Source organism: the organism of the source record quoted next, unplaced genomic scaffold (genome assembly GCF_019419815.1).
Source record: "Pyrus x bretschneideri cultivar Hongxiangsu unplaced genomic scaffold, Pyrus_bretschneideri_v1 Contig32, whole genome shotgun sequence".
In the NCBI taxonomy this organism is placed as follows: Eukaryota; Viridiplantae; Streptophyta; class Magnoliopsida; order Rosales; family Rosaceae; genus Pyrus; species Pyrus x bretschneideri.
Window position 1 is genome coordinate 3,774,514 of NW_025999635.1, and position 23,089 is coordinate 3,797,602.

Sequence of the window (23,089 nt, forward strand, 5' to 3'; positions counted from 1 at the left end):
TTTTTCAGTAGAGTGGTGGCATTAGGGTTAAATAGTTAGTTATTAGAAGGGAAAATAATGAATGAAGATCGAATTTGGACCAACTATAAATATAACTATTTTTATCATTGCAGTAAACCGTTATTTGTACTTGTGTCTTGTTATATATATTTATGTGTGACAAAGTACAATGTATTTGTAGAAGTCATGAGAGCTAAAATATTATAAAAAAAGGTTGGCTTGGGATAAACAGCCTACTAATTGAGACCAAGGTCCTACAAAATATTAGGTGTTAGTTGGGTAGCAGGTAAGGGTTTAGCGCCTAGTCGGATTTATGTAAATTTATTATATATCTTGTAAATAAGTGCCTATTTACACTTAAACAAAAAAACTATACTTGTATGGATAATAAACAATGACAAAATGCAAAAATAGAAGTAGAAAAATTCACAAAGTACATCCATCCAACAAGTTCAATATTTAAAAACAGTAAGCATATAATCATAATGAGAAGTATTCTTGGATGATAGACTAAATTATTCTTGTTTATGATCCTTGCATTGGATTGGACATAGACTAAACTATTTAATGTTGTTGTATCTAGCTTTTTTTTTTTTTTTTTTTTTTTTTTTTTTTGTATGTATGTATTCCCTCAAAAGTTCTCCAATTCATTTCACAATTGGATAAACTTGTAGTCAATTCATCATTTACAAATTAGGTACACCATTTCCATAAGTATACCATCATGAAACTAAAACATAAAAAAGTACACAATTTTAAAAAGAATAAAAAACCAAATCCACCTATGACCGCCTAGGTGCCGCCTAGTCCGTCGCTTAGGACCGTCTAGCTCCAGATTGATTTTTCAAAACAATTTGCCCTAAATCACTAGGGGCATTTACCGTCGAAGTCAATTTTTAAAACATTGATTGAGAGAATATACGACGCATTGATTGGATAGTATAGATTCTTAGCTCAAAGAAGATCCAGACGATGCCAATCTCGACTAACTACCAATCAGAACAACTGGCAATAGCACTAAACACTTATTCGAAATAGTGGAAGACAATTTTTTTTTTGAAGAATTCGCAGGATAGAGCCACGCATCTAACCCACTATACACCCACCACGTGGCCCCTCCATACAGCGGACACGATTGTAAATTCACACATCGAGAGCAATGCAGAAACCCAACGAGCGCAGCGCCGTACGTGAACCCTACCTCCACCAGCCCACTTTATGCCAAGGTGGAGGTCACCTCCATCACTGTCGCTGAGGATGCTATCGTCACCTCCACTGCACTCCGTGAGCCCTAACCCTAGATTCCACCACGCTTCTTCAATTTCGCCGCCCTCCAATCGACCTCCTCAGCCGTTCTTCAACCCCAGTAGGATTCCGGTCTCCGATTCTCGCGGCGTCCCTCTAAGCATGACGCTTTCCAGGTGCTTCTCCGGGCCCACCAGTCCGGTCCCGATTCCCAGGTCACCCGAGTCGGATAACTCGGATTCGCAGATTCTCGTGGTGGTCTCCTTCTACAAGTTCGCTGATTTTCCTGACCATGCTCGTCTGCGGCAACCATTGAAGCAGCTCTGCGAAGAACTGGTACCCGCATTCCATCAGCATTTCTGTATTTCTTTAATTTTTAGTTTGTTAATGGTTAATTTGCAGGAAATTTAAATTAAATTGTGGTAATTTCTGTAAAGGAAGTAAATTTCAAATCTTAATGCATCGTTGGACTACTGGGGATTAAAGCTTTGTTGGATTAGAAAATGTCGATCTTAATTTTGTTGGCTAATTAGCATATGATAGTTCGATAAAGTTCGTTTTTTATTCTATCAGTTTATTGTTTAAATTATTAATTTGTGCATAGTAATTCGCAAAAGCCTTCACTTTTACAGATTAGAGTTTGTTTTACTCTCCCTGAGCTTATGTACTGTGTAGTTCGTACCTTACTAAGCTGATCATGTCCAGCGTGTTTCAGGCGGTATCATACTTGCACCGGAAGGGATAAACGGGAGCATTTGTGGGACAAGAGAATCGGTGGAGAAAGTTCTTGAGTTCATCCAGAGTGATAACCGCCTCAGGGACTAAGAAGATTGGAGTCACCTGTGAGTCCTGAGGATGAAGCCATCCATCATGGACACACTAGTAGTTCTCCTCTGGCGGCAGGGGAAGACGCGCCTTTCAGATGGGATCATGTGAGGGTCAAGTTGAAGAAGGAGGTACGGGTTATAACATAACTTGATCGCGAACTTGGGTGTATATTTTGTTGTTATCAGTTATGAGGTGGTTGGTTCTGATTTTCTCATTGCACATGTTTAATCAGATTGTTAGTCTTGGAATGCCTGATGTATCGCCAATTGAAAAGGTCGGAAAGTATGTGAGTCCACGGGATTGGAATACATTAATTAGCGATCCAGATACGGTGAGTACTTTCTTTCTTACATTGGTTTCTTTATACTTGTGTCACTGAGCTGTAATCAATATGCAGAATGTGTTACGTCCTTTTGTTTTTGAGTTCAGTTATTTGATTTATGAGTAGTGTAATGCAAACTAAGCAGTATAATTTCCAACGCTACCTAGTGCATTAGAAAAGTTGACCTTCATGACTCGCTTTTAATCTGGAAAAATCATGTTTTTAACAGCTTTATACTGTGTATATAGAATTTACTGTGTTTTTATGAAGTTTTGATGAATGCCGGCATTTCATTGCAGTCCTAACACATGCATATATCCAGGTTGTTATTGATGTACGGAATAATTATGAAACTAGAATAGGGAAGTTCAAAGGAGCAGTTGATCCAAGTACTAAAGCATTCCGGGAGTTCCCATCTTGGGTAGACGATCAATTTCAACCTTCCGAACCTGAGAATGGTGATCCGGAGGTGCAAGTCAAGAGTCCAAATGGAAGCCCCAACAATCAGCTGGATACATCAAAACCAAAAACATCTCTGAAAGTTGCCATGTACTGTACTGGGGGCATTAGATGTGAGAAAGCTTCAAGTTTTCTCCTCAGCAAGGGCTTCGAAGAGGTGAATATCTTTCAATTTGTATTTATTTTATGCCACAAATCTTATCTGTAGAATGGATTAGGTTGGGAAGGTTAAAACGAACTTGGCTGATAGTTTGATTTGGAACATCTGTGTTTCTCAGGTCTATCATCTAGAAGGTGGAATTCTGAAGTATCTTGAGGAAGTTCCGCCGACAGAGAGCCTGTGGGAGGGAGAGTGCTTCGTCTTTGACAAGAGGGTCTCAGTTGAGCATGGCTTAGCACAGGGAACTCACAAGTTATGCTATGGGTGTAAGCAACCGGTCAGTGATGCAGATATGGAGTCTCCTCAGTGGGAATACGGAGTCACTTGTCCGTACTGTTTCTTGTCAAAATCTGATGAAGAGAAGGAGAGGGCACGAGCTCGACAAAGGCAGTTTGAGACATGGGGGATCATTGGTGGTCCGGACAAGGGACGCAAACCGAATGGTATCAAGCAGAACGCTACTCAACTTTCAAATTCAGTTTAAATAGAGACTTAGAGAAGGAGAAAAGAATGTTTCGAAAATCGACATGGACATGTTGAATGATAAATCAGGCGTGAGATGTTTTTCTGTTAAGAATCTAGCATCTGAAATGTTGCAAACTCCACATGTAGCTGGTTTTCTTGATTATTCCTTTCGAATGCGGTTTCGAGCATAAATTCTCGGAAAGGGGGTGCAGCTTGTAATGAGAGGCAAACTTGCGACCTTTCACTTATGAGACACGAACTTAAGTGCAGATGAGAGAGACACGAGTGCATACGAGATACACTGCTCTAGTGAACTTAGCTGAACTCCTATGACGCGGTTATGCTCATGTTTTCACGGTGTCATGTGATCAATTTGAGGTGTTTGTTTTATAGGCCCAACTCCATGTCTCTCTCCGTAGTTTTGGCCCATGAGAGTCGCATTCGAAACAGAATTTTACACGGTCAATTCAATTCCTTAAAAATTGGAAAAAGCAAAAATGATTAAAAAATGAACCCTAATCCTTTGCTTAAGGATTAAATGATTTGAATTATTGAAATTTAATCAAACGATCATAATTATTATAACTTTTAGAGGACTTTCATGTTTGTAGCCGTTAAATCAAATTTCAATTATCGGATCATTTGATTCTTAGGTTCATAATCATTAGATCTGGAAGGGATTTGGATTCTTAAAAATAATCTGATAAAAATGAAAAAGAAAAAAAAAAAAAATATAGACACATTGATTAAGTGAGATTATTTCTGGGTCCCACAAACCATCAGAACAATCTAACGGTAGAAGATTAATGATCAAGTGATACAGTATCCCAGTGACCGACCGCACCGGAAGGATCTAGCTTTATTATGCAGGGAACATTCTGGCAGTGACATGAGAAACAAAGCTTTCGCTCATTTAATTTGTGTGACTTTGAGAGCGTTAGGGCTGAGAATACAGAAAGTCGGAGAAAATGGCAGGTGAATTGAGTATGTTCAAGTTCGTGAAGCCAAGGCTTCGTCCCCATACTACCGATCTCCAATCCGCCGTCGGGTGGGGCGTTGCCGCCTTTACCGGTGCGCTTTGGCTCGTGCAGGTCTGTAAATCCCCATCCCTGTCACTTCCATTTTCCATGCACTCTGTTTGATCGCGCCCTTTGTCTTCTTTTTTAAATCAAATCAATCATTTCACGTGTGCAAATTTGATCAAAGATTATCAGAAATCCATGTTTTATTTTAAAGAATTGTAGCATTAAGATTGCGGATCATTGATCTAAAAATTTCCGGTTAGCGTCATGTTGGCTCTGTTTAGGCACTAGACGGCTAGTCATTGTCGGATTAATTCCTAATGATTTAAAAATTAAGAAAAAACCTAAATCGATGTCTGCCTAACCCACCTAAATCCTAGATCGCAAGTCTCGTTTAAACAAAAAATAAATAACCTTTATATGCATTTTATTTTTTCAATGAAGTGTGTTGTTCGATACTTGAATCAATGTTTTCAACACGTAAGTGGTATTTTACTACAGTGGTTGAAGTGTTAAGCCATTGTATGGCTGCATGAGTTCAAATTATGTTGGTAGCTAATCTAACAAAATCTATAGTGTGACAAAAAAAAAATGTTCTAATACTTTATAATGATATTCAATTGTACAATTTATGTATATAAGAAATTTAATTAAAATTGAAAAAAAACTGCCTAGCCGGCCGACTAGCGCCTTTTGGATGATGACTCCGTTTGCATGAAAACGAACGATTGGACTGTATATTTACTGTATTTCTGTGTTGTTGCTTTTAATTGCTGATAACTACAGCTGATTTCCATGGCTTCACATTCTGATGTATGTGCCTGATAAAAAAAAAAAAAAAAAATCCGATGAATGTGTTTTCTGATTGAGTAGTCTGCTTGTTGCTGAAACTTTGATCGGTTTATAATTTCGAAATCACGCGAAAACTGTTTTCATCTGAAAAGATTACCGAGTACCACAGCTGGAGATTTGTTTTCATTTGCTATGTGTGAGAATTAAAAAAAGAAGAAGGTTTTGGATGAAAAGTGAAGGACTTGAAATCATTGGCGGATGATTATAATCGTGTGAAAGTAAAGAACTAAAATCATCAGCTCTCGTAGCAGCATTTCGTTGGACTTGTGTTGGTGGATGCTTACGAGAGTTATGCTTGGATGAAATCCATCTACAATTTGGTGCACAAGATGCAATTTATCTTGTTGTCATTGTTAATTTTCTTTAATTTCGACCCGTCGGTAGTTTCGTGAACTTCTCCGAGCTCTGGTTGTGTGTCTGCACTTTCCCAGAACCTATGTTTACATCGTTGTTACTTTGCCTTTGTAAGTTAGTAATCTAACAATTAAGTCTAATAGTTTGTGATTCTATTTGCAGCCGTTTGATTGGATTAGGAAGACGTTTATTGAGAAGCCGGAGCCGGAAGCTAAGTGAGGAAGGGAATTGAACATTCTGGTAAAACTTTTGGGTTTCTGTTTTGTGGACTGATATAACCATGGGACATCATGTTTTGATGAGACTACAGTTGCAGAGTTTATGCAAATAATCTTGTACTTTTGTACCCTTGATCGTCGTTAATTACATGTTGATCGTCGTTAAGTACGTGTTGATCATCGTTAATTACAATGCGAAGGACTTTATTTGCATTATTTTACTAATTATAGCGTCTTTGTTTGTGCATTCTTGCTATTTACTTTTTTTTAGCTGTGTTTTGTTTGGCATGTGAATGTGATCTCCTAACCCTGTTGAAAATAAATAAGTATATGAAATTCACACGTTTTGTAAATGAACAAGCCGTTCTGTAGCCATTCCTTCTACCGACAAATTACTGTCTGACGTGTGTTAAAAAACTTTTCTTTTTCTGATTTTAATCGAGTTAAAAATGATTTGCATTTTAAGGAAAATTGCTTATTTTCGTGTCCGGTAGTGATTTGAAGTTGAAGAGAAATCACTTCTTAATAGCATTTCTGGTCGAAATTTGGGAGTTTCTAAAATCTAATTTGTATATAGAACGACACTCATGCAATAAGAAGTGATTCTCACACTTCTTTTTTATTTTTTTGTCGTGCACCTCTTCTCTTTTGTCTATCCTTTGGATTGAATAAATAAAAATCAAGAGACATAAATAAAAAGAGAAGTGCAGCAGGAAAGTTAAAGGGACTCTCGTGCAATATTTTTGTATTTGGGTACCTGACCTTGTTTGGATAGACCAATTTTTTTATTTAATTTAAAAGTATTTGATTATTGTAAAAAATGAATTTGAATTACCGGTTCATTGTGAGGATAAGGGATAATTCATTCTCTACTAAAGTTAATATCGTCATGCAAGTGGCATTTTACCACAGTTATGGAAATGTGTTGAATCCTTGTATGACGGTGATAATCTGAATTCCGTTAAGAGCTAATTTAAAATTTAATTTAATAAAATTTATTGTACTGACAAAAAAAAAAATTTCAAAATAAAAAGGGAAAGGCAAAAGCGTGCGAAAGTAACGAACTCAATCTGTGGATTCCTGTTCTTTTTCTAATTTTAGGTTTTCGTAGTTGGTGGTACACTCGAGAAGGCGCGTAAGCAGACGCGCCAAACTCCATAACAAAAGTAAGAGCAATGGAAACAAACAGGAAACCGAACCCTAAAGCGCACGTGCCACAACATGGGCCGTTGATCTCCTGATCACAATAGGATTTAGTCTAAACGTTTACGTCGCCTCTCGAAACAGAAGAGGAAATTTTATCGGAAGCGAAATAAAGGAGAGGACTTTCGACAGTCCCAACGACCTCTCTCTCTCTCTATCTAAGTTTCTCACTCCTCCCCGTCGATTCGATTTCTAGGTTTTGTGGGTTTTTTCCCCTTCGATTCACTTATCAAAGGGTGGATTTTGGAATTCAATTTAGAGGAAAAATTGCGAATTGGGGGCGATGGAGAAGGATCTTCTGGAGTTGTTCGACGCCGTGAAGAAATCGGCTGACGCCGCCACATCTTGCGACGGAGGAGCCGAGGAAAGCGAATGCCTTGAGGCCTTCGAGCAGCTCAATAATTTTCCCGTCACTCATCAAATCCTCGTCTCAACCCAAGTATGTTCCTTTTTCTTTTTTCCCCCAATTTAATTTTGACTTTAGATTTCAATTTAATTTGAATTTAGGTTTCATTTTTTGGGTCAAAATATTGTTTTGATTTTATTCTCCACTGTTAATTCAATTACTCACGTCTAGATAACATGAATCAATTTTTGATCTGAAAGATAAGTTCAAATTGGTATTTTATCTTATTTGGATTCAACTGTTTCCGAAACGATGGTATGCAGTTTCAGTTCTAAGAGACGTAGATTATAGCTGCATTTAGGATTAAATTGAAGTTCTGTATCTAGATGTCCCGCCCCAGGCACTTGTCCGTTTAGGACCCGAAAATGCTGCATTGTCTATATCTTTTGCTATGGTGCATGGTTGGAAAGGCACGAAATTGGATTTGAAGCTTGTTCTTCTGACCTTTGATGTGTAATATTTCAGGTTGGAAAGCGTCTTCGACATCTCACAAAACATCCTAGAAAGAAAATACAGTCGGTTGCTTCAGGTCTGTTGGAGAAATGGAAAGAGATTGTTATGAGCGAGGTAGGGAAAAATGTAAAAAATGGAAACTTGGAAAGAATAGACTCTCTAAAACGTGATTCTCCACGTGCCGACAGCCCCAGGCCTGAGAAGGTTCAGAAGACATCTGCTGTGAACGTTGAGAAGGTTTCCAAGGCTGAACCTGTTGAGGTTAAGAAGGTTGATCGTGATGCCAAACCAAGCTCTGAGAAAGCTTATAGTTCCGGAACTATCAAAACAGAAAGAAAGGTTCAAAATGTTAATCCTGTCAAGACTGAGAAAGCTGCTTCAGTGGAGAGTGTGAAGGTTGAAAAGGTAGTGAAGGACGTGAAGAAACCAGCACTGAACTCTTCTGATCCCCCAAAGTTAACCTCTATGATTAAGTGTAATGATACAGCTCGGGACAAAGTGAGGGTACTGCTGCATGAGGCTTTGTCCAAGGTTTCTGAGGAGGGTGATGAAAGGTTTGTGGATGAGGTGAATGCAGCTGATCCTATTCGAGTTGCTGTCACCGTGGAATCTGTGCTGTTTGAGAACTGGGGTGGTTCCACCGGTTCCCAGAAGGCCAAGTATCGATCTTTGATCTTCAACCTGAAGGACCAAAAGAATCCAGATTTCCGCAGAAAAGTTCTGCTTGGACATATCAAGGCAGAGAGGCTCGTGGACCTGTCAACAGCGGAAATGGCAAGTGATCAGAGGCAAGAGGAGAACCAAAAGCTTGAACAAAAAGCATTGTTTGAGTGCGAGCGTGGAGGTGCACCAAAAGCCACAACCGATCAATTCAAATGCGGTCGATGCGGACAGCGCAAGACCACTTACTACCAAATGCAGACCCGGAGTGCGGATGAACCTATGACAACGTATGTAACATGTGTAAACTGCAATAATCGTTGGAAGTTCTGTTAGGGATTCTTGTAGGAGCCATGGACATTTTATTGCCGTTTCGACGTCATAAGAGTCATAAAACGAGCAGTTTGTACCGTGGTTGTGCGATTAGGGCAGTTGGACGAATGGGAACTAGTCGGACGGATGGATCCGGTTCAGAATATTGTAGCATATATAATTCTTTCGTTGATCATGTTTTCTTCTTCTAGGGTTGGTAGGGCTTAATTTGTTTGCTTTTTATTGAATCGACTCTTTTATTTCGTTTCACCGATGATTAATAATTTCATATCGCTGTGTTAGTGTGAATGTTATTCCAGGCTTGGGATGGTGTTTCAGGTTGTTTTGTCTTGTTTTTGTTGTGAGTTACCGGAGGAGGTTAGTTTCAATCGTCAGAGTTCAACTCTCATTTTCTCTTTCTGCACTTTTTTTTTTTTTCTGTCCCGTGATTCTTTTTAGATTAGTCAATTTAAAAATTAGAAAACTGAAAAATGAAGAAAAAAGGAGTGCGAAAATCATTTTTATTCTGCACGCAAGCTTTAGTTGTTGGTTTGCTTTTGACAGTGGAAGCAAGTGCTTTTGACAATGTTGAAGCAAGTAAGCTTGTGTTGGTTTGCTTTTGACAGTGGAATCACGTGCTTTTGACGATGTTGAAGCAAGTGTTTCTGAGTACGCCTTGGGCTTGCTTTTACGAGAAGTACTTCTTGTAAAACATTGTTAGGACCGCAGCTAATTTTGTTATTAAAATTCGGGCTTAAACATTAAATGCTTTACAGATTTTTATTAGGAATCTGAGTCGATTCATCCTGCGGAAGTTGGTAGGACATAAATTAGTATACCTAGCACCAAAAGTGCGTTATTCTTCCTCAAGAACTTGGCACTACATAACTTGGGACAATCTGAACCATAAGTGTTTTTTTTTTTTTTTTCAATTTTTTTTATTTTTAACAACCAATATTATTTACACAAGAGGAATAAGAAACGGTAAGCCTCACAATTAACTGAAAAAGAATATTCCTAAACTGTTGTACTAAGTGGCAAACAAGAAGTACTTTTATAATCTAGAAAACACAAAAACAATTGGGAGCTTTCTAGCCACCCTCAATTTTGTATCAAGATATCCATAATTCTGCCGAACTTTAATGAACTTTTAGTGGATAAATACCGAATAAGACTGGGTTATTTCGGAATAGTTTTACAATGCATTTGTTCTGGAAGTGCTTTTCGCTCTTCTAACCCTTCCTTGCTTTTACAACTTTGTATGAACAATACTTCTTGAAATTAAAACACACAACAAGATGGGAGGAGAGGGGTAAGCCTCAAACATTAGACGGTTGGATTATTGATTACAAATTAAACACAACATTTAAAAGTTAAAACCAAATTAAAAAAGGAAAATCAAGATTGGGAACGTTTCTTGAGAGCCTGAAAAACCCTAGAGCTCTTGTAAAATATTTGAGCCCTTCTATGGTAGTCGTTAGGTTCTTTGCCTTCATCTTCCCCCATGATCGCTTCACGCTCCAAACATTCCAAAAGCTCCACCACTCCTCTGTCTCCGCACTTCTCACTCCACCTCCCTTCCCTCATCCACTCCTCTTCTTCTTCCGACCGCAGCTCCGCCTCCAATTCGCTTTCCACCTCGGATGAGCATTCCACGTCCCCGCACCTCACCGCCACCGCCGGTTTCTTGCGGTCCAAGCTTTGCTGCCTGAAGATCGCCCCACGATTCTGCCAGGTCGTAGGCCTCAAACCTAAACTGTTGGGAGTTGTAGGGGCCCTGGCTGTGCGTGTGGGGAGGATGGTTGGGCGAAAGTTGAGCGTTTTTGTGCGACAGAGAGGGATCTCCATTGTCGAAGCCTAATTTTTAAGTCAATGGGGTTCGTTAGGTTGGGATAGATATATATATATATATGTATATATAGGGGATGGAGGGTGTGAGAGGGTCGGTGGCGGTGTTCTTGTTGCTCCACCTGTCTTGGACACGTGACATGGCGAGGAGGCACGTGTTAGATAAAGGTTTCGAGAACCGAGATGATGTTTGCAGAGGGTGTGGGATGTTTTTCTTCGTTGTTGATACAAAGAGGCATACTTGTCAAAGTTTCATGGGCCACGTCAGCACTCCGAATCCTTGCGGGTGTGTTGTTTATGACTAATTCAAGGAAGGATGATCTTCTTTGGATCCTCTTTGTGTGGATTTTGAAGATCATTAAATCATATTCATTTATCGTATATTGTGTTATTAATTTTTGTTAGATACTGTTAATATTCAATTTTCCCCATATAGTGGGAAAATGCTTTATTGTTGTTGTACTGTTAATATTCAATTTTAAACAAAAACATTTACAATAATTTATAATAGCACAATATACGATGAACGAACATGATTAGAGAATTACTAGAATAAGAGGATTTGAAGAGAATCCTCATTCAATTCAAGGGAACGACTGTTTAATGTTTTATCGAGAATCGTTATAGAAATCAAATTATACAAGTAACGACGACGACTCAATGACTAATAATTAAAATTTTCAAATTCTCATGATAATGAGTTATAATATTTATTGTGTAATTTATTCAAAATGATGATTCAGATTTACATAATTCTTCATTTTGGTTCTTAAGATTTAGAATTGATAGAGATGGTTCTGAGTTTGCTACCATCAATTATTTTGATCATTTTGTAAAAATCTCCATTAAGTAAAAATAAGATGACAAAAACACCCTCAATTTTTATCAAATTATTTGAATAATTATTTATTAAATTGAGCGTATTTTTGTCATTTTAGTTATTATTTAACAGAATTTTTCACGGAAGACCAAAATGATTGCTGTTGGATAAAGTCAAAAACCACTTATAATGATTTCAAATCTCATGGAACAAAATGAGGAGTTATCCCAATCTCAAAAACCACTTGAATAAGAAACTGAAGATAAATAAACAAACTTGGATCAACTAGCCCCCTAATTGGTATGATCCCTTATTTTTTTAGTAAATCAATATTTTTACACTAAACGAGAAAGGAAAGTTCGGTTAGGCCACACAATGAGCAACCTAATTTAATATAATCTCTTATTTTAGCTATTTGATTACGGTTTTCAAACAATTATGAATTCTACATGGATTTAACTGAATAAAGATCGAAAGTAAAATGATTCTTGTGTTGATATTTTAGCTAACGAAAGAAACTCAATACTCAAAAAGAAAGAAACTGATGCTTTTAAGTCTCTCCTACCATAAAAGAAAGGGACTCATCAACGAAACCCTAATCAGATAAAATATCGCCCCTCTTTTTCCTGCTATTTCTTTGTCCAACTTCCAAGTTTTGAACTCTTTGCTTTGACACTTCAAATATCGCCCCTCTTTTTCCTGCTATTTCTTTGTCCAGCTTCCAAGTTTTGAACTCTTTGCTTTGACACTTCAAATTTGAACAGAAGCCTGTTGTCTTTACGTTTTGTTTGGAAATTAGCCTTGTGGTGTGAATAGGTAGGAGCCAAATTACTGCAAACCATACAAAGAGACGGGTCAAACACACCGTTTTGTATCTTCCGATATCTTCCATACCCTGTCACAGTTCCCATGAAGAATATGGAGATGCTGATAAAACCTACCCAATACGACTTCTTCCGTCTTGACAAATCAATTTATTTTTTTCGGGATAAAAGTTTGGACTAAGTTGTATGGATTGACAATAATTTAGTTTTGAGCTCATTAAAAGTTTGGACTAAATCGTACGGAACAATAATAATTTAGTTTTGAGCTCGTTATATGAGGGCTGAACTAAGACTTCGGTGGCAATAAACCTAGTCAGTGTTTAAAGTATAGGTACTGGTAGAAACATCAATGTGCAAGTTTGTAAAAATATTGATGGATATATTGAGATCAATATTGGTTGTCTTCGATGAAAATAATGAAAATTTGCTAAAACACGTGGACATTTAAAATACAACTTTGAAGAATATCAAATGACAATTTGTCGATATTTAACCGGTATATCAAAAATATCAACAAATCTATCAATTTTAGCAGAAATTTAAGAATTTTTCCAATATCTAATGAAGTTTATTAGACTTCACCTTCAATTTCCATATTTTTCTTTAATTTTTCTGATATTTCCATGCAACTAGTACCAGCCGCAAATCAACTCTTAGACCAAAAGAATACTACAGAGAGAGAGATTTTATTATTTATTGACTAGCATGTGTGCCGTTAACATCACAGACATCCAAAAAAATAGCAATAAATAATGAAGGATTCAATATATACAAGAAAAATAATAGTTTCGAAACTAAAATCCTAATTAAAAAAAAAAAAAAAAAAACATGGTTAATAGCCTAACAAAATATATTTTATCTTGAGTTGCCATGTGTTTCTACGAAATTGCTGCTAACTTGAGCTGCTAAGTTATGGTCGCAAAGAAGATGCATGCTGCTCCTTATGTCTCTTCTCAGCTGCTATGGCAGCAGCCACAGAAGGTGGCAAATGCCGTAAACTTTCCGTTGGGTTCTCGTCGGGAACTTCAGTTGCCTTTTCCTGAGTTTCTGGTGCTGGGGGTGGCACTGTTGCGAATAAGGATTCAATGTCTTTTAATGTGAAGATAGGCTGATCTTGATTCTTCGTGTTCCCGATGAACGCAGTGCTGTTCCGGCTTTTGTTGAGTTTATATATACTCTCTTCGACCGTGTCTTTAACCTAACCCCACAAGATGGATAAGCGTGATTAAATATCGAAAATGCAGAGATGATTGTGTTCGTGAATCATGAAAACATGTTATTCTATGAAACACAGAAGTATCGGAAAGGGAGATGCACGTACTATGAAACGATGAGCTATGGTTTTGCTTTTCTGTCCAATTCGGTGGACCCGGCTGATTGCCTGTGCTTCTACTGCTGGATTGAGAAGCGGCTCGACAAGAATAACATGCTTCGCTTCCAGAAGATTGAGGCCGTTAGCTCCATGTTGAATCAAGAGCAGTAACACTTGGAAAGATCTTTGCTCTTTCTGCCCACGTATCTTGTGATTTCCTCTTGCACTTATCTTTTCGCCTTTAAATTCGCTAATGGCAACTTGTGATTTCCTGCACTTACACAGCAGCCATATTAAGAAAAATGGAGAAGCAATTCGAACTTCAGTATATTTTATCTGCTCTGAATTCGATAATGGCAACTTACCTTCCTCCTTTCATCCGAACATGCGTAATGTCATTAGCAGTGAAGGCATGCTCCAATACGTCGAGCACATCATGCCAGCTTGAGAAAACAAGAACTTTAGCCTCTGGATCCGTAGACTTTATCCACAGGATTCTTCTCGTCACTGCTTCAATCTGCACAAATACACCCCCAAAAATGAACATTAATCTAAACTTGCTGACACAAACTGCACTAATAAAATGGTAAGGGTCAGCGGAAAATGAGGAAGTGGTATGCTAGAGTTCTTATTTGTTTGGTCAGGGAACCACATCTACAAAATTGAGGACAGTAGAACACGTACCTTTGTTCCATATGAACCTTGCACCATAACAGATGCTTCAGACATTTCACGACTTTCAGTTGTATGAAGCACAGAAGATGTACTAGTTTCACTCTGTCCATCGTCGGCATAAGCAATGTTTCCAACATCAGTATGTTGTCGACATGTTGGGCATTTTACCCACTTATCTTGAACCTTGTTATTCCGTTCAGTAATTGCAAATAAACCTAGCAGGAACGGTTGTGAACTCGAATTAAATGACAGTTATTTAAGAGAACATAACGAATTATCAAGGAAGAGACACACCAAGAAAAAAAAAAAAAAAAAAAATAATAATAATAGCAAAAGTAGGACAAAAGGCAATTAGCAAGATGGAGACATAGATAGAAGGTTGCCGCTGATGACTCACGTAAGGTTTCCCAATAGCTACAGTTCTAGTCTGCCGAATCACATTTTTGGTGAACCAAGGAAGGCTCTCGTAGATTTAGCAGAAGACTGAAGATTTTGAGAGATACAGACTAGCATTCTAGGTCTTTCGTGGCCATAGTCCATATTTCATTTTTTTTTTGGTAACAAAATAATAGAAGTATGTCTCCTATTTCTTGAGGCAATGGTTTTATCATGGAGATGGTACGGTGAATACTTACATTTACAGCATGTAAGATGCCCACACGGAAAAACCATCTTCCGAATGGTTAATGGATCTTGACAAACCGGGCATGTTTCTTTATCGCCTGTAGGTATGCATACATTTTTCTGTTCTGTGGATGTTGGAATAGTGGCTGGCCCTTCAGCTACCGAGGAAGGATTTGGACTTTGCAACGGCACCTTTTGTTTAGCTTGTACCAGACCCTGGGAACAATAAAAGAGAGTTAGTATCGACTCCTGACAGTAGCAACAACAAAGACAACAACAAAGACATTCTGTTTTTCGTAGTTTAAGTTTCAACACAGAATAAGTAGAAAGGTCAGTGAGCAAAGCATACCACCAAAGGGCACACAATTCTGCGCCCAAGAAAAGAAAATCTAAATCTGAATGATTAAAATGGACTTTTGCTTCTACCTTTAAATAACGAAGTTTCCCTTTTATAACAGACAACGAATTCAAGGATGTGAACTTGTCACTAGTATATAGGACGCTAGCTGAAGGTAATTCTTCTTCACTTAAAGCATCAAGAGCTTTATCATCCTCATCTTCTGCCAGGCGCAATCTTGAGGTTGCCATGTTAAGCTCATCATAAGCTTGTAGAATTTGAGCTTGGGCTATTGCCAAGGATCTTGCATGGGGATACTCCTTGCGCATGCCCTAAACCAGGTAAGAAAGAAAAAGGATCATATTTTGCGAATGCCCAACGGGAATACTATTAGCGGGACAATTAGTATCCCAAAGAAAGAAAACAAAAGTTTAGCACGAGTAGGCTCCGTTCTATGATCCATTAACTACAGGAGTTCTTAGTTTCAGAGCTGCAGTCAAATAGTTGCTGCTGAAAGAATACTACAATACAGGACATACCTCAAGAACGTGGAGGTGCTTTGTGGCTTCTGATGTACCTGTCCCTCCCTAATTGGGCCTTGCAATGATTTCTTATAACTCCAAGAACAACCTCTAATTCAGATGGAGCTTTTGAAACCTATCATCCGAATATGATAAACAGGACAAGTTATAGAAGCTCCATCTACCTTAGTTTCAGTCACATTTAAAGTATAAACTGAAAGATGGCCGCATTTTAGCACCTTTTAAGAATGAAACTAATAGTGAGATAAAGGGACTGACCACAACTTTTCCTGCATCTCTCTTCTTTGACTCTTTATTAGAATTGGATGATGTTGAATCTTTATTTGGCTGTGACAAATTCTGATAAAAACGATTAAGTTCAGAGTTCTTCTTCTGCAAAGCCACAGCCTCTTCAGCACATGTAGCTGTCCCTCCGCCTACTTTTTCACTACGAAAGAGCCTTGCTTCATAGTCCTAGTAAAGAAATCATAAATTGTAAAAACTATGCTACATGTTAAGCCATACTGCAAATCAACAGGATTAAAAAAAAAAGAAGAAGAAGAGTAACAAACCCGAAACAATTCATCTAGTTCACAGAGAACACACAAAGGACCATCATCACAACCCTTGCAATTTCGACAGTTTCTCACGCGGTGAATATCCTCCTCCTTTGGCTTCTCCATCGTCTGATCAATTTCTAAAAGTCGATCAAGCAACGCCTTCCTAGATGCTGCTAATTGGTCCAAACCAGTCTGCACATGATACTTCAGGCCACTTATGCTTCGGAAACTATATCAAAGGGACACAACTAATCAGAATCCACACAATATAGACAGCTAGATTCGGTTTACTTGAAATTGAAAGCCACAAGCAACATTCTTGAGATACTGGTGAAGAGACAAACAGTGCAAAAAGTCAAATATATGACCCTGCAGTAGATGTGATGCAGAGGACCAAATGTTTACTTACCGAGAGGCAATTCTCGATGACTTCCCATTGTTTAGAGTTCCTACAAGGGCCTCTTCAATCTTTCTCATCAAATCCCTAGAGAGGTCTATGCTCTTTTCAGCATGAAGAAGGGCTTCCAACCACCAAACAGTACTTAGATCTTTTCTGTCGCTGATTGCATTGCAAACCTTCAAAAGAGTTTATATAAATGTTAACATATAAAGAGAACAAAGCGATGATCGGAAAAGAACAACATATGGAAAAAATATACATGAACTTTTTTAGCCTGCTCAAAACCATAAAAAAGAAAGAGAACTAAAATGAACTACCATCGATTATTTAGCATACAAAGTGTGATTGTCTAGACAATCCTATATAGAGGATCATAAAGTGCTACATGGAAGCAGTTGCGAAAAATACCTGTGTGTAAGACTTGTTAAACTCTTGTTGAGCCATGGATAGCTTTAAACTGAATACAGACAAGTACTTCTGTTTAATATTGTCACAGGCTATTCTCAAAGATGCATCACTGAAAGAACTACATGATGGCTGGGCCCCATTATCGCATTCTTGGTGAGCAGTAGGAACATTATCTGATAATTCAGATGTACCTTCCAGTGAGTTACCGGCATCATTGGCGATTTCTTCTTTCCCACAAAGTTTTTGCCTCTTCGCTACATGTTGATCACAAGTTTCAATGCCCTGTATCTTGGAGGCCATTTCCCTAGAGCTCCCAGGAAGCTGTTCTTTTGAAGGGCAGCAGTTTGTTGCCGAAGGGAGGATTTCAGCAAGATTATGATAAATGTGGATACTCAACAAAGGGTCCAGGCGGAAATCCTCATTGTGCTCTTCAGCTAAATCCAGCGCTTCCTTGTACAAGGATAGAGCTTGGGTGAAGTTTTGTTCGAGTATAGCTATCCCGGCAAGCCCATTGAGAGCGACGACTGACCTCCTAAGCGCTTCCTCTCCTTCTACCTTTGTTTTACCTACAAGAACCTATAGAACAAGATCCCATAAAACAAAAAGAATCAATCACAAAATTTTAGTAATAAAGTACAGAAACACACCATTAGTATTTCCTCCATAGTCATGGGCGACTGTTGCAGAGAACGAAGCCCAAAGCTTCCTACTTGAGGGTGGCAGCAGGCTTGGCGAAGCTTCAACAGTGTATTCAGAAGCTTTCCTGCCTCTGCGTGTGTGATGAGTGGATCTGATGAATCATTAGATGCTAAGCATCCTGGACAGAAAGCATGAAAAATGTCAGACCTTAAAGTTGCATCTTCACATGCAAACTTTAGGGTTACTTATAGAATGACTCTTAAATGAAGTTGCAAAATAATCATTAACAACCTGTGACTTCTCTTTTCCGAATATCATCTTTCAGACTGTCAATGACTTCTCGGGCATAACTCACACAAGTTTCATGTTGCCTTTGGTAAAAGTGTTCTTCTATTGGAGATAAAGTGAGCCAAGAGAGGCACTCCTCCTGAGGAGGAAGCTCCAACTCATCTGCAACATGCACTTTCAAAGATCGCCACATAATTTTCTTGAAAAATTTATGTGCAAATTCCATAGCTGCCACATCTTTCCTCTGAAAAGGCAAATTTAAAAAAATTAAGGAAGTGACTAAAACTAGCAGGAGAAAGCAAGAATGAAGTCTTTGGGAAAATCATGAGAAAACACTTAGAGCCCTAAATGTCGATAAAGTAATAGAAGGATGCGCTCATGATAAATGGGCGTCTTTTCTTGAATCAAAGTGTCAACTTGGCTAAAAATTATACATTAAACTTTAGATTTTATCCTAATGGTTCCAGTTATCTGGCATCTTAGAACTTTTGAAAAGATTTGGAATTGAAACACGAAAGGATGCACTGAACTTCATACCTCATATGGATCTCGTATAACTTCAACCCACCACCTAGAACCATCAAATGGGCATGCTTTGAGAAATCGTAGAAGTCCATATAAGTCATCAAGTTTACGTTGTATAGGAGTCCCTGTAATGCACCAACGGTGCTTAGTATACAACCGCATAGCCATTTCTGTGGCTGCAGCAGCATTATTCTCCACCATTTGAGCCTCATCCAAACAAACTCTCCACCAGAATATTCTGGTCAGAACGGTAGGAACAACAGGGTACCTAAAACAAAATGGCAGGTCATCATCTCGAAAAATACAGGTCCAAGAGAAATTCGCTTCTAAATCAACCCAATGATGTTCTAAGGTAAAGCACTGAAATATGTAAACTTAAACCCTAATAAGAAAGGAGAAAGAAAACAAGAAAATAAAGCAAATTCTTTACAACTTGAACACTGATCGTTTACAAGAACATGATGGCATTTAAGTACATTTGCTTCAAGAGTTCATGATGAGGGGCAGCAATTAATAAAATAAGTGGCTGGCAACTGGGAAATTATTTTTAAACCAAATATGTATCATTCCAAACAAATCATCCTAATGTAAGGGAAAACATCAAAATTATGCAACATCCTTGCAAGCAATCAGGCAAAGATCTTATCCAATTGTTTGAAAAATCAGTTCAAACTAGTGTAGCCAATTTTTGAGCAAAGAAAAAAAAACAAAAGCAAGAGCATCACAAGTTTTGAAGGAACCTTTTATGAATCTCATCAAGCGCCGATCACCTTCATGCCTATCAGAGTCGTGTGACAGGTCCTCTTTAAGCACATCATATGTTGTCAATACAATGTCAGCGCTAACAAGTTCACTGATATCAATTTCCGACGCGCTTGAAAAAGAAGTCTCCCTCACACCTTCATAGATACATGTTTTCAAAGAACCTGCACGGGTATGACTGGGGTGATAAGATAAGTTAGTAGGATTTACATCTTTCATTAATGGAATTTTTTTGATGTAGTGAGTAATAGCTACAACATCCACGATCTGGTGATAAATAATTTAGAAACATCTCAAACACCATGTTAAGCAATAAACACGATCAAAATCGAATCAATTTATCACAAAATGAGTCATCTAAGAAGATTGAAGGATAGCATACGAAATATTTATACAGTTTAACAAAACAAAATTAACATAAAATATACCGTATAATTATAGTCTAGGCATAAAATATACCGTATAATTTCAGAATGCCATTGGAGCAAAATAGAAGCTGGACAAATTATAAGAGTGGCAGCAGTAGCCACAGGAGAGTTAGTAGCCTGTATCAGTTCTGAGCACAGCTGGCAAATATATTTTCCATCTCTTTCAACTACAGTGGTTGTATTTTTCCTCTTCAGGTGCTTTTGAGAGGCCTCATTGGATTTGATGGATTTTCCATCAGCTGAATAACCCACACAGTCTGCATGTTGCCATGCATCGCATATGTCACACTGTACCCATAATCCTGTGTATGACATATTTTCACTCACAGCTCCACATACACATTCAACTCGCTCCCTTTTTAATCTTTTAAGATTGATTTTCTGATCTTCGGTAGCTTGAGATTCAGAATCAGCAAATATGTTGTCTTCATCTGCCGACTTCGGATGCGCAAATATACAAGCAAGAAGTTCAACAGTTTTCCCCATGCCCATCTCATCTGTGATCGTCACAAAAGAAAAACGTCACACAGAAAGCAATTCGGGGAACACCAGTCTTCCCTTCAGAATGAGATATAAAATGCTTAAGAAGATAAAACACATTCTATTACCAAAAACAGCCATAGATATTTTGAAAAGGCCAAAGACTAGTTGATAGAGAACTTCACTAAATATGTGGTAGAAGAAACTTTAGGAGCTGGTAAATGGAAATTTCCAACAACTTCTTGTGATATTTGTTTCATTCCTAGCTTTTTCGTTCAGGTAGGGCTTTATGACTAAGCTATTTAAGAAACCTAGGCGCTCACATGACAATAGATTGTCATGTAGAAGTGACAGATTCTGATTGTTTGATAAGGCATTACTCTATTTATATCATCATTAAATACCACTGATCCCTCATGTTTTTAGAATTAACTTCAATTGTTTAACAGTAATACATCCAATAGTGTGCAAAACTAGATTTCTGGACAAAAGCGAAATTCGACATCTGTAAAATCTGAAAAAAAAATCTAAACACATGCAAGAAAATGTAGAGTAGTGGATTTACCAGCAAGAATACCACCAGAGACATAAGCTGAATCATTCTCTGGGTGCAACGAAACATTTCCACTGGAATACATTATCAAATTTGCAGTAATCGTTAGATAGGGAGGAGATGGAAGAGGAGAAGGATGTAGAACGCAAGAACTTGCTTAAAAGGTAAACCAACATATTTGAGAAACCCACTACCTGAATGGGTTGTAGAACATTTTTGAACATGTGTCAAGAAATTCCAAGGGCAAACATAAAGGTGATATGAACTGACTGTTCCCCTTTTTGACCGGACTTTCTGCATATCCTTTCTCTCTATGTACCATCCAGTAAGCTGCACGGCGCTGATAGGGCTTCAACTCAGGAAGCAAATCGGGCATGTCAGCTTGAAGCATTGCATCTGCTCTGTACACAAGATATAATAGAAATTAAACTCAAAGATTGACAGACATAATAGCCTCAGAAGTTGGAAATAGACTATAAAATTGAAAAGTGGTGATACTCACTTTGATCGCTTAATGGCTTCATAGAACCCAGAGACATCAAACCTTGCTAGTTTACTAGGGTCTGAATTAGCATATCCATTTTCAGTACGCAAATCAATTTCCATTTCTGTTGATTTACTGACTCTGTACCTAGCCTCTGATGTCATTACTTCTGGATGAAGCCAACCCATGACATTCCTCATACTTTTTTTCCAGACTTGCCTAGTAATGTCCAGAAGTGACTGACAAGCATCAAATGCACGCTTAAGTATCTCCACCCTAACCGTGACGGTGGACATATCAATCGACACAACCCACCGAACTGGCCTTAGGGTCATAAACCTCAAACTTGCCAAGTGAACAAGACCAGAGATACCTTCATCCGGTCCATCAAAACTCCCCGATAAAATCACTGAGCACTCGCCCGTATCCTCTGTTGGACACTTCTTAATGAATTCCAAAGATATATCAGCAGAGGATAATACAGGCCAATGGCCTAACTTCATACGGCCAATAAACTCATTCACGTTGCACACTCGAAACCTTAATGAGTAATCATCCTGATTAAAATCCCCATTCAATCCATCACCAGAAAACCCTTCTCCGAAATTCAAATTTGTCAAAACAACTTCAGCAATATCAAGGTGCTCGTCCGAAACCCAACAAGACCGATCAACTTCCACAAAATACGGCTCATCAACTTTATCCAGTTCATTCTTTCCTGATTCCCCATTTGAAATCTTGATTCCATCCAATTCTGCCTGATCGGCATTGCTTTGACTCTCCAATATAACCCCACCGGATCGGTGCGGCCGCCTTTGCTTCCTTCTACCCATCACTCTAAGCAAAAAAAACCTAATTCACGCACTCTGAATTCAAAAGCACACACTTTAATTATCATTAACCATAAATCTCAATAAGGCATGCGCCCTAAACGTGGAAAGTAATCACTACCCAGATTCATGATTATCAATTCGTCATTCAAAAATTAAACAACAAAACACCCAAAAAAAAAAAAAAACTAAAAACTAATTAAATACACAATTTAACCAACAAAAGAGAAAGCTTTGCCTTGAAATTCGAGAAGCATTGACAAATTACAATTGGGAAATTCAGGAATTCAAAAAGCCACAGAATTTTAACCCCATATGATTAAATTAACGAGCTTTGATTATCCAGATATGTTCATCACTGGAACAATGTAATTAAGTGGAAGTACAAAAACGGAAACGACGAATTAATTCAAAGGAAATTAAAAATCGAACAAAAACACAAGAATTTATGGAGAATTTCGAACCTGATAACTTCTTGTTTGTGTGAGCAGTGGATTCAAGAGAGGCGTGGAGTCTCTCTCTCCCTCCTCCCGCGTACACTGAGCTCACGCGCGAATTGCGACTCGGCAAGGCGCACACTTTGTATTCGACTTTTTGCGTATTATCTTGTGCCCCTGTTAAAAAAAAAAAGAGTTTTAATCAAATACAACTGTTTATTTTTAACAAAAAATTATACTTTTATCTTTTCTAGTACTATTTTCTTATACTTTTATTTATTTATTTTATTAAAATTAAAGTTTTTAAAGGCTTTTTATTAGTTTTTTTTTTTTTTTTTTTTTTTAAACTCACGTAACTTCACGGCCAAGTCAACG

At 38.0% G+C, this 23,089-nt stretch overlaps 3 protein-coding genes across 3 annotated transcripts; 2 read left to right on the top strand and 1 right to left on the bottom strand.

The window, feature by feature from the left end:
- The first annotated feature begins 1,164 nt into the window (after positions 1 to 1,164).
- LOC103952819 (rhodanese-like domain-containing protein 7) lies at positions 1,165 to 6,172 on the top strand. Its single transcript, XM_009364506.3, is given in 7 exon segments — positions 1,165 to 1,581; positions 1,951 to 2,059; positions 2,062 to 2,201; positions 2,306 to 2,404; positions 2,718 to 3,011; positions 3,133 to 4,570; positions 5,870 to 6,172. Coding segments are annotated over 6 exon segments (1,371 nt in total). The 5' UTR covers positions 1,165 to 1,218; the 3' UTR covers positions 3,499 to 4,570; positions 5,870 to 6,172.
- Positions 6,173 to 7,363: 1,191 nt separating this feature from the next.
- On the top strand, positions 7,364 to 9,268 carry LOC103952821 (transcription elongation factor TFIIS-like). The gene is made up of 2 exons (XM_048590382.1): positions 7,364 to 7,567; positions 8,000 to 9,268. Exons 1-2 carry the CDS (start codon positions 7,412 to 7,414, stop codon positions 8,981 to 8,983), a joined length of 1,140 nt encoding a protein of 379 aa, XP_048446339.1. The 5' UTR covers positions 7,364 to 7,411; the 3' UTR covers positions 8,984 to 9,268.
- Positions 9,269 to 13,118: 3,850 nt separating this feature from the next.
- Positions 13,119 to 22,735, bottom strand: LOC103952815 (E3 ubiquitin-protein ligase SHPRH). The gene is given in 20 exon segments (XM_048590488.1): positions 13,119 to 13,649; positions 13,773 to 14,034; positions 14,129 to 14,280; positions 14,448 to 14,653; positions 15,074 to 15,278; positions 15,489 to 15,731; positions 15,939 to 15,977; positions 15,979 to 16,056; positions 16,200 to 16,394; positions 16,493 to 16,709; positions 16,890 to 17,056; positions 17,289 to 17,864; positions 17,936 to 18,105; positions 18,219 to 18,459; positions 18,753 to 19,033; positions 19,481 to 19,680; positions 19,962 to 20,427; positions 20,976 to 21,037; positions 21,158 to 21,364; positions 21,466 to 22,735. Coding segments are annotated over 20 exon segments (5,070 nt in total). The 5' UTR covers positions 22,281 to 22,735; the 3' UTR covers positions 13,119 to 13,361.
- Between the last annotated feature and the right edge of the window lie 354 nt (positions 22,736 to 23,089).